The following is an 11,739-nucleotide window of genomic DNA, read 5'->3' as shown; positions in this document are numbered from 1 at the left end:
CGGGCAAATGCCCGGTATGCCGATGGCCAGTCCAGCTCTGGCTGCAGTCAAAGCAAGATGGAAATAATTGAACAAGCAAGCCAGCGCTCAGCTTCTCCCAGCATGCTCAGCTAATAATTAGTTGGTGTTTTTCTGCAAACAGTCTCTCACTATGTCAACCTGTTCACAATAAGCTGTGAACACATTTCGCCGATTTCACTGATTTTTGATGGCAGCGACCTTTGGAGACTTTTACTTCCTGTATTTGCGCTGGAAGTAAATAAAATACAGATGCATCTGGAGATCATCCTATGAAGTCCTATTCTAAAGGCTGATTGCCCTCCCCCACGCTTGTACCTGTGGCTTCCTGTCCTGGGGGTTGGCTGTTCTCCTGCCCTGCACCCTTTGTTCATATTCAAAGACTATTTTTCTGTATGTATTCTTTCCCCCTAGCAACCGCCGTATTATATTGTTGCAGACAATCACAAACTCTACAGTCTGTCTAACTCCAATCTATACCAAGCAATCTATTATTCCCAAAAGAGATAAACTCAACATAAACTGAACCCACATTAAAGTTAGCTCGGTGCTTACCTTTAGTTGAGCCCACAAACCGAGAGACACTCCGTGATGAAGCTGAAAGTCTTAAGAAACAGATCAGGGAGCAGAGACCCACGTGGTTCCGCTGATCTCAGCTAGGATCCAGGAGACAAGGGTGTGCGGATCGATGCAGATATCGATCCAAACGCTGGTAGTGGTATATGTTCCTGTAAGTTCACTACTTTACTCCCGTTTCATGAAAAAGCAGCTCTCTCTGCTCAACTCCTCTCCTGCACACACACTTTCCCCGCCCCCTTTTCCTGGCTCTGTGGCGATTTGTTACTGCGCCGTCACGTGACTCAGCTGCATAACGTAACCACGTGGGGTGTAATTTCGAAATTAGCGCCTATCTTTTCCTAAACTCTTTTCCTTGGCCTCGATGGAAACGTCATCGTGGGAAGGAGATTAGCTCAGGGAAAGAGAGGAGCGGTGCTGAGAATTGGAACAGCCTTAGGCTGTATCCCAATAGCTAGGTTTCATTTGACGTAGACGTGACGTCGACGTAAAGCGCGAAATTTGACTGGCGGTCGGAAGTGAAAAAGATAAGCGCAAAATCACAGACAGACAGTACGCAAAATGCCTATGTCCTGTTGTGTTTACGGATGCTCCAGTAGGTCGACCAGAGAAACCGATAAACGGTATTTTAGGGTACCAAAAATAGCCCAACGAAGAGGAGAAAAATGGAAAATTCTAACCGAAAAACGTAGGAAAAAATGGATTTTAAATTTACGTTTACAGTCGGGAGGAGCAGAGTCTGCCAATGCCCGTGTCTGCAGCGACCACTTCGTCAGAGGTAATGTTATGTTTGCAAACGAACTTATTAGCATTAGGTTGTCGTTAAATTCTCGTTTACTTAGTGCTTTTAAGTTAGTAGTCTAATATTGACTTGATTGGGACTATAGGCTGCCCAAGTGCTTTGGATGACGAAGAGTCGGAGGACTGGGCTCCGACGGTCAATCTCGGCTACGAACGAAAACCCAGATCGGAATCAGTTCTCAAACGAGAGAAAAGAATGAAGCTTAAGGCAGAACAGCATCGATGTGCAGAGGCGATTTTGGATATGCAACAGACGGCTGAGAGCCCGGATTTGAGCCTAGTGACAGTGGAGAACCCCGAACTGCAGCTTCCAGCTGAGAATCCACAACCAGAAGACTTCAGTGTGAATGAGACATTCACTTATCCAGGTAAGATATTGTGCTGAGATGTAAAACAAACAAGAATCATGTCAAAGAGAAAAAGATGCCATTATCTGTAATGATTATGGTTGTTGACGTTAAAGCCGCTACCGCTAACTGTTAGCGTGTTTAAGATAAAGCAATATAAGAACAAACACTCACCCTTGCAAACACCAAACTGTATCCATCACGGAGACGTTTTGTTCCAAGGTTGTGGACCCACCCGCTGACAAAAAAATTGTACGCCTCCAGACTCTTGAAAGCTTTCATTTGCTGCCTAGTGTAGTAAGAAGTCTGGAGGACCAAGTAGTTGGTGATATCCACAGCCTCGATAGTAGGCAAATCCTTTACTTCTGTGGTGTATTCGGACATTTTCAAAGAATACGGATCACGTCCGATATATTTTTTAACTATCTGTTTATATCTCTCCCGAGAAACGGGGTCTAAAGTTGCACAATAGCTGCTCTCCTGACTCTCCACAGTGTCCTCCATGTTTACTTCCGCCCTCCACTCAAAAATCGCGCTGCCTCCGCACGTCATCAGAACCACGTGACCGCAACCCAACTATTCAGGTTCTGCAGCCTTAAAGTACGCAGCCTTAACAATCCACAAGGGCCGCGTACCCAAAGACCCCAAAGACCGGAAGTGCCAGCCTTGTGAAATATGATGGTTTCCGTCGCGCTGCCTAGGTTGCCTAGCAACCATGGTACTAACCGCTGGAAACGTTTCATACAGCTTTGTTTGGCAGAAATGAATGAGACCATATTTTGTTCATTTGTTTGTTTGTTTCTACACGAGCTCTGTGTGATTTGATAAGTATCTGAGGCTGAGACCACAGGACTGTAAAACATGATTGTTGGGCTTCATTTCTGTACTGAACAGTCATTTGAGATTAGCTAGTAAATAACAATTATGTTGTTCATGAGACTAAAGTCAGTGTAAATATAGTATGGCCAATATTATAGTTATTATATTAATCATTATTAGTTATTACAGCAGTGAACTTGACCAATTTACCTGAATAATTCACTTTTATTGTCACATCACATGTTCAGGTACACTGGTAAAGCACATGTGAGTGAACTCTGTGTCAAATACTGAGCTTCAGTAAAGATTCAAGTTTCAGTTATTTATATTTCCCATCACCTTAAATCTTCACTCAAAGACAAGAATCTTTTAAAGTGTATAAATACGTATAGATGTATCATATGTAAGAGACAAATATTGTTCATTTGATATGTTGGCATTACTAAATTTGGCTCAATGCTTACATATATGTGCAAAAAGAAAATGTACGAGCTGTGATAACTGTTTCTGATATATGAAGAGTAGACTGATATATGAAATATTCCTTTATTGGGTGAGAAAATCAGACCATGTCATAACTGCTTTAAGTCATACAGAATAGATATCAGAGCCTTAAACAGGCTGACTTCTGCTAAATGGGTCAAACTGGGCAGAAAGTACACAAACACATAACATCCTTATAGAATATGATGTAACACTATAGATCAACGTACCTCTGAATATATAAAGCATATAAACAATTACAGCAACATGACGCAACAAACACAGCAGTGCTACTAATCCAAAATACTCAAAGCTTCATAGAACTGAAACAAACATTTATTTTTAGCTCCATTCTGCTGCTGATACATACTTTAGGTTTCTGAATATTAAACTTGTTGCTGCCTTTCATAGTGTGTAACTTGAAGGCCCTGAGTACTTTCTCCCACACTGAAAACACTGGAATGATAACATTATTTGAACATTACCTAATAAGATTGATTCAGGACAGACAATTAGTTTTGTTAAAAAAAAAAAACATATTGCCATCACATGTTATCCTTTTTAAAAGGACTAACTAACTACAGATAGTCTACATTTTTTATGCTATTTTACATAATTAGAAATTACCAAGCAACAATTTTCTGATTTTTTTATTAAATTTTTTTGAATAATCAAGATTGCAGGCCTCAATATATTAAAAATATTGCTAAATTTTTACAGATTAAGCATGTCTACCATCTACCCTTCTCTGAAATTAAAGTGTTAGGTAATGCATGCATTCCATACAGATCTATCATGGTCCCCGTCTTTGAACAGCCTGCCCTGCAAGGCTACATGTGTTTTATATTCCTTCTCTCCTCTCTGCCTGGGCGGAGCTCACTGTGGCCCACAAACCTGTTCGTGATTAGCTGTCCACTATTTGAGGCTCGTCGCTGGATGATTGTGCGAGACACGTTAGTGATCCTCTCAGCTCCCATTAATCTTTGCTTAAGTGTTTTGTGATTTCTGAGTAATTTCCCTCTCCTTTGTTATAGTTTTCCTCCCCGGACCTGTGACCTTCCTGCTGTGCGAATGTGTGGGAGTTTGGGCGTGAAGACGAGAATGAGTTTCCCCTTGGACCTTTGGAACCATGGATTTCCCCCCTCAGTGTATATATTCTGTACTGGTGTTGTAAATAAACTGGGTTTCATCCAGCTCATCCTGTTAAAAAGAATACATAAGTTTAAGAAATGTGTGTGAGAGAGACATATGACTTGCATATATAACTGAAATAACTAGAGAAAAGAAAAAAATGAAAAAAAAAACGTTTTCATGAATATCGCTGTCTACACAATGTTTAAGCTAGAATGAAGTTTGCAATATTTCCTGTTACCACCCCCTTATTTTAAATGTCATTAATTGCATATCAGTTTTCAGAATTCAACATCATATGATCCAAACTATATACAAGTCTACACTCACATACAACACATAAACATACTCACATAAAACAGTTTCAGCTAATAAACCAAAACAAAAACAAACTACATTTTTACATAAAGTAAGAATCCTGTGGTTAACACCAGATTAATCTCTGAGCTTATTTTATATCTATGTGACAAATACTTGAATGAACACTTTAAGCTTGGGTTACTTTTCCCTTGGTCTATAAAAATTAGGTCAAAGCTTAAACAGATCACAATGAGACAACTCAGGCACTGAGAGGATGATTTCCTATATTCATGGAATTTATTATTTTCAAATAATCATTTTTATAATGATGTACTTTTCCTAGTGCCACCTGAAAAAGTGTTCCAAAAACTCCTGTTACTGTAATGCTGTGATATTTTACACTCGTACTTACTACTGGCGTGGCTCATCTACTCCCCTCATAAACATTGACTTTGCTACATTTAAAGTTTTAGTTTTAGTCCATTTGTTACAATTACTTTAGCCAAGCCTAGACCAACATAAAGAGGAAAGTCATTAAATGATCATTGTAGTTTTTATTTGAAAGTTATTTGGATATTCCAATCCCTTAGTACCTTTATTTACGATACTATTTAATACTGTCCACATGTTTTTCATATTGTTTTTATTTTACTGTATACAGTAGTAATTTCTTTTGCTTGGCATCCAGAAGACCATCAGGGTGTACTCATCCCTGGCGCTGTTGCCTGTAAACACGATATAGCACCCATTTCGTGCCCACGAAATAGTATTTCGTGGGCACAATTTATTTATTTTTTGGACCATGTCATCAGAGGGGCTCTGTAGATAACGTCCGAAGCGGGTGAGTAAAGTCACCCAGTCGCTAGCTGTGCCATTACCCAGCATACACCACTCCCTCCATAAATGCAATAAATGATACAAAAGTAATGGCCTATAATTAATTTATCTGCTGTATCTGCTGTTTCTCAGGTAGTTGTTTACATTATATAATTTATTCTGTTCAGTACACGTCACTACAATGTGATCTCATAAATATATAAATATACGGACAACAGGCTCTTCTGCGGCAATCTGTTGTCGTCAATAAACAATGTTTAGGGAGCTCTATAGTATTCAGCGAGAGGACCCTGCACGTCAATAATAGTGATAGGATTTCCGGCTCTTTTTAGAGAACCGGCTCTTTCAGCTCAGCTCACTGAAAAGAGCCGGCTCTTTTGGCTCCGAACCTGCTCTTCAGGATGTGTTGTTGCTTTAATTAATTCATTATTAACAACAATATAAAATTATGCACAAAAGGAATTACTAATGTAAAAAATTGGTTATATATATATATATATATATATATATATATATATATAAATATATACAGTGGCCCCTAGAGACACGTACAAACTCCAAAAAGCATGTACAAACCCTAAAACACATTTCTAGCGTTAACTGAACTTCCAAAACAGAGCTACCTAGATCACTTAAATTACACAATTGAAAGCATATGTGTATTGTTTGTGTATTTATACACAAGCACTCACATATATTCAAATAATTCATTTATCTGTTACTACCACACACCAAATCCGGTTGTTGGTACTTGCTGACTTGTGTAGCCACTAGGTAACAAAAGCTCAACACTGCACCTAGCATCCTGGAGCACTTCTGTTGTCTTTTGTACGTGCTTCTGAGCTTTTACGTGTTTTGGAGTTTGTACGTGCTTTGTCTGTAGGGGCCACCGTAAATATACTTTTATTTATTCACTCTACATAAAATGTAATAAATAAATCATATAATGCAAAAACCAACAAGTCACAGTTCAACTTTTAACTATTTAAATTTTCAGCTTTTTCCTTTTAAACATATTTAAAGTGTAACAACACAAAACACGGCAATCCACAACACAATTAAATATAAATTAAAATATGAAAACAAAAAGAAGATGCATATTCTCTGTCACAGGGGTCTACATGAATACATTTTCTGAATCCTTTATCATCTGCAACTGAAAATAGTTGTGGATGATTACTATACCTTTCTAATGTTTCGTCCTTGTCCCTGGCTCTCTTTCTTTCTCTTTTCCTCATGCTCTGTGTCAAACTCAGTGTCATGCAGTGACTTTTACACAACCAGATCAGATGAACCAACTCACACTAAAACATGCATTTTGCTGCACTCTTTACACTTGTTTCTTTTCTTCCTGCTCTTTTATATATTTTGTAAAACCACCAAAAAAAAATGTCTGCAGCAATTTTTCTCAAACCGCTGCATCACAGCTTTCATGCTCTAACCTGCATGTGAAATGAAATAAAAGCTCTTTTTTAATAACTTTTACAACTTCTGGCAGGTTAATGTCTGAACTTTGGAATGAAACACACCCTTAGTTACAAGAAATAACACCACTGATTCTTCTGACACTCACACATATTGTTGGACCAAACTAGCAGCTTCCTCTGAGTCCAGCTACAGGAGAGAAAAGTGGAAAACTCCAACGCTGCTGCTTCAAGCTGCTGACGCTCCACACACTGAATGTGAGTTTGAGCAAAAACACGACTGAAAGGAAGTTTCAGTGAAGGTAGTAGAGGAGGGAGGGGAGCCAGGACTGACTGTACTTCCTGTCTGCTGATTTCAGCTTCACTCACAGACTCAATGGCTTCCAGATCAGAGGAGGATCTCTGCTGTCCGGTCTGTCAGGAGGTCTTCAGAGATCCTGTTCTTCTGTCATGTAGCCACAGCTTCTGTAAAGACTGTCTGAAGAGATGGTGGAGAGAGAGACCAGTTAAAGGTTTGTGAAGAAGTTCAAGTGAAGTTTGATCAAACAGCAGTACACATTAAGGCAGGGCTCTAGACTAACTTTTTGACATGGGCGCACCGGTACGCCTAACTTAAAAAATTTAGGCGTACCGGCACAAAAGTTAGGCGCACTCAAATTTTTCAACCGCTTTGCTTAACACCGCAGTTTTACATGTGCACTTTCTTTGGGGGGAGGTCCATACAGACAATATTCATTTCTAAATTATTAACTAACAATGTTGTGCTTAAAGTGCTTTGTCAATATTGTAGAAAATGTTAAACTTAATCATCATCTTGGCCTCCTCTAACAACCTGTTTGCTGTTGCATGCTGCTGAAAGGCAGTGGGGAGAGGGGACACTTGGGCAGTGCATTTATTTCAGCATATAATGTGTTTTCTGGATACACTGCTGCTTTTTCAGCATTCAAAGATTGATGGCTCCATGTCAGAGCTGGCTATGAATTTCAGACGGATCAGGCCTTAACTTAACAAAAAAGTTATCAATAGTTCTTTTCATCTTTTCTTATTACCCACAGCTACATCCACTTCTGTCGGGCCTAGGCTGCTCACTAGGGCTGGGTATCATCACTGATTTCTATAATCCATTTGATTCCGGTTCTCAAAGTCCTGATTCGATTCAGTTTAGCCTCAGACAGTCAGAAATATTATAATTCTGATCATTTATCAGTACTGACACTTGTGAGACTTCATCAGAATTGTGAACATCACAGCAGATGCCTTTGTGTAAAAGTAACTGAGAATAAAACACAGAAAAACATGAAGGAGACTTTCCTGGTCTGGCTTTTTATTCTGCAATATTCTGCAATTTTGCATAATTTTAAGAAGTTCAAATTTCTTCAGTATTGAACAGCAGAAATTAGGCTTTCTTGTCGGACGTCATTTACATGAAAAAAGAAAAAGACAGCGCTGTAAACAACGGTAGACTGGTGGGTAATAAGCGAATGAATAATCCAGAAAACAGAGATTTGAGACGGGAAACTGTTCTTGAAGTACACACAGGGAGCTGTGTAGAAAGTGTAATTTTTATCGTGGGGAAGCAAAACAGCAAAAGTCAGAGGGAATTCATGACGACATTGATCAAATGTGAAGTGCAGTTTGCTGCTTCTTTTTGGCTCGGCAAATTTTGGTTGGAGAGACAAAACCTGCAGCTCAGAATCAGGTTTAGTCTGAACACTGTGGTGCAGTTTGGTTTACTCTGTTTCTGAGTGTTTGTAGGATCAGTGTCTGCTGGTCACCTGATATCTGGCAGTGAAGTTTTTATAAATCCGCGCCATCAGATTTAATCCAACAGAATAACATGTAAAACACTCCAGGGCTTTTAATCTGAAACTTCTCCAGAGCTGTCTGGAGTTTTTCTTACATTAAAATATTCTGTGATTACCAGACTGTCCACATCATGTGTCCTACCAAAACTTCATCTATCATAACTTTCATCCACAAATATGTCAGAGTCTGTGATCATTTAATGTGGTCTGGAAAAGCTGCAAATGTTGCATTTATCTCAGATTTGAGAGCGAGTCATTATTATCAGTACTGTGTGTGTGTGTGTGTGTGTGTGTGTGTGTGAGTGTGTGAGTGAGAGAGAGAGAGAGAGAGAGAGAGCGCTGTGTCGTCCATCAAGTGTGCTCCACAAGAAAGGAGAAGGGATGGCAAGACAGAGAAATACATACACAACTTCACCTGCTTCCAAGGTGCATGGAGGGGATGAAAGAATTCACAAAGCAGGAACTCCAGCAACACTTGAGGGAAGATGAACAACTTTAATAATTGACCAACGCGTTTCGGCTTCTGGCCTTTATCATGGTCAATTATTAAAGTTGTTCATCTTCCCTCAAGTGTTGCTGGAGTTCCTGCTTTGTGAAGACAGAGAAATACTACAGGAGAGAAGACCTGCAGAAAGACTGAAATCAGATGGCTTCATTTAAGCAGTAATGAATATCATCTGAGAACTAGAAATGTTGGAGGAACAAGACATGCAACAGTGGAGGAAACTACAACTGTAGCTACTGACGTAAATTACTGGATCGGATATCGGAGAGAAAAAAAAAATGTAATCCAATCCGAAGTATCACAAAAGAACCTCACAAAACGCGCTACTTTGCCTAACCCAGCTCGGCGCGTCAGAGCAGTACGTGTCACGTGATAGAGCCGCTGTTGTCTGCCAGATCTGTCGGCGGACTGTTGGAGCATTTGGAGCCTCGTTACATGCTTCGTAAGGCATTTCATCTCGGCGAAAACTATCCCAGAGAAGTAAAGCAAGTGTGTAAATTCATCCCTATAAGTTTTTGGAAATTATTTCCATGTTAAACTTAACAAATGATATATTGAGCCACAGCTGAACTGGCCTTTGTACTCCAGCTAGAATTAAAAAATAGACACAAAGTTGAAGTTATTCTGTCTTTGCTGCACAGTTGCATCTACTTCTCTCATTTACTCCCCTCCCTCTCCTGTTATTACTTCAAACATGAAAATGATCAACGATCAGCTGATCGGCTTTTCTGTCGCGACTCCCGACTTTCTTGTTTGTTTATCGCCCGGCAACACGTTTAAGCGTCATAAGCGGTTGTTAGAATTTATTTTTTATTACTTTCTACACTAGGATCTTTTTCTACATAGCTGACGGCTGGTAACTGTGCAGGGGGGATGATAGGGCATGAACAGGGAAAAGGGGGGCACAAAGACATACTTTTCTTTCTTATTCGCATTTAAAATGTCTAGCTTTTAATAAATAATTATACGAATCTTACACCCAAAATTTCTATCTGATGTAAAATGTATAGAAGTCTATTACTGTATATAGTAACTATTAAGTCTAATATACCCTAGTAAGCTATAGTACTTTTTCCTTTGGGAATGTACAATCTGTGCAGTCTGCTATTCTGTTGAACAAAGATGTTTAATCAATTTAATTATTTTTGAGAAATAATTGATTTCTGTGGATTTTTTCCACACTGCATCAAATTAAAGTTGAATACATCGATTAAGCATCATAAAGTGGAGGGTGGTTCCCTGGTTTTGTTTTGGGTTTTTTGCTGGGAGTTTTCAACCCTGTTGGTTTGGTTGCTTACTCTTTACAATACCAGAATAGGGAGGATGGAGTAGGTTTAAGTTTATTAGATTGATCAGTATTGCTGAACTATGAAATATTTTGGTTGCAGTGTATTTTTTGCACACAGGTATAACAGAATAGCTTTAGTGTTTTGTTTTGTTTTTAACTTGAGTTTTAACTTATACAAAATTCAGCAAGATATAAAAAATTTTTTATTGATTAAAAGACACTATTGGTATCGGCCGATATCCAAATTTATGATATCGGCATCAGACATAAAGAAGTGCCATCTCTATTGATGTATTTGCTTTTAAAAGAAATCTGATTCCATTCGATTAGGTGTGTCCAAACTTTTTTCACTGATGGCTACATACATAAAAATATAGGAGGGGCTGGGCCACTTACTAGAAATTAGGTATATAGGCTTAACTTTAGTCTATTAAAGTTAGAAAATTCTATTAAAAGTGGTCAAATATGTTATACTGACCACTGCCTTCATCACAGCTTTCCATAAATGGATCTTTATTGATTTATCCAGAAAAAGCTTTGGTAGCTCATTCTCAGAACAGCAGCCTCAGATTTCTTCCTAGACAGAAGATTTACAGTACAGAGAAAAAACAATAAAGGGGAAAATGGGGCCGGTAAATTTTGAGCTTGTTATTTAAGTTATTAGGCTTAGCAACACACCTATTAACGTTCATTTGAAATGGTTAATAACATTAACAGACTGAACTGGACTTAATAACAGGAGTGTCTTTTAGACCCCATTCCTTCAAAACTGCTCAAAGAAGTCGTGCCATCAATTAATGCTTCAGTCTTAAATATGATCAACCTATCTCTAATAATCGGCTATGTACCACAGGCCTTCAAGGTGGCCGTAGTTAAACCTTTGCTCAAAAAGCATCTCTAGACCCAACTGTCTTAGCTAATTATAGGCCAATCTTCAACCTTCCTTTCATATCAAAAATCCTTGAAAGAGTAGTTGTCAAACAGCTAACAGATCATTTGGCTTATTTGAAGAGTTTTAGTCAGGTTTCAGAGCTCATCACAGCACAGAAACAGCTTTAGTGAAGGTTACAAATGATCTTCTCATGGCCTCTGACAGTGGACTCATCTCTGTGCTTGTCCTGCTAGACCTTAGTGCTGTGTTTGATACTGTTGGCCATAATATCCAATTAGAGCGATTAGAGCACATTGTAGGTATTACAGGCACTGCACGGCAGTGGTTTGTATCATATCTATCTAATAGACTCCAATTTGTGCATGTAAGTCCTCTTCACACACTAAGTTCAATTATGGTGTTCCACAGGGCTCAGTGCTAGGACCAATTCAGCTTACATTATACATGCTTCCCCTGGTCAGCATCATTAGAAGACATAGCATACATTTTCACTGCTATGCAGATGACACGCAG

General features: G+C 39.0%; 1 protein-coding gene and 1 long non-coding RNA gene across 6 annotated transcripts; both read left to right on the top strand.

Annotated features, from left to right (window-relative positions):
* Positions 1 to 795: 795 nt before the first annotated feature.
* Positions 796 to 4,263, top strand: LOC109200812 (uncharacterized). Of its 5 annotated transcripts, none has more exons than XR_003219218.1 (4): positions 796 to 1,372; positions 1,482 to 1,763; positions 3,833 to 3,997; positions 4,079 to 4,263. XR_003219218.1 is itself a non-coding variant. In XM_019356395.2 (3 exons), the coding sequence occupies exons 1-3, from the start codon at positions 1,156 to 1,158 to the stop codon at positions 3,946 to 3,948; spliced, it is 615 nt and encodes a 204-aa protein (XP_019211940.1). In that variant the 5' UTR covers positions 804 to 1,155; the 3' UTR covers positions 3,949 to 3,969. The 5 variants fall into 5 exon arrangements, 3 of the variants coding, with proteins under 3 accessions (XP_019211940.1, XP_019211942.1, XP_019211941.1); XR_003219219.1 differs by having other exon boundaries at positions 803 to 1,372; positions 3,920 to 3,997; positions 4,079 to 4,255; XM_019356395.2 differs by lacking the exon at positions 4,079 to 4,263 and having other exon boundaries at positions 804 to 1,372; positions 3,833 to 3,969.
* Positions 4,264 to 6,911: 2,648 nt separating this feature from the next.
* LOC102077650 (uncharacterized) lies at positions 6,912 to 7,232 on the top strand. Its single transcript, XR_268554.2, has 2 exons — positions 6,912 to 6,994; positions 7,096 to 7,232. It is a non-coding gene; the product is annotated as an uncharacterized LOC102077650 (long non-coding RNA).
* The last annotated feature ends 4,507 nt before the right edge of the window (positions 7,233 to 11,739 follow it).

Source organism: Oreochromis niloticus, linkage group LG3 (genome assembly GCF_001858045.2).
Source record: "Oreochromis niloticus isolate F11D_XX linkage group LG3, O_niloticus_UMD_NMBU, whole genome shotgun sequence".
NCBI lineage: Eukaryota > Metazoa > Chordata > Actinopteri > Cichliformes > Cichlidae > Oreochromis > Oreochromis niloticus.
This window is presented reverse-complemented; position numbering and strand designations above follow the sequence as displayed.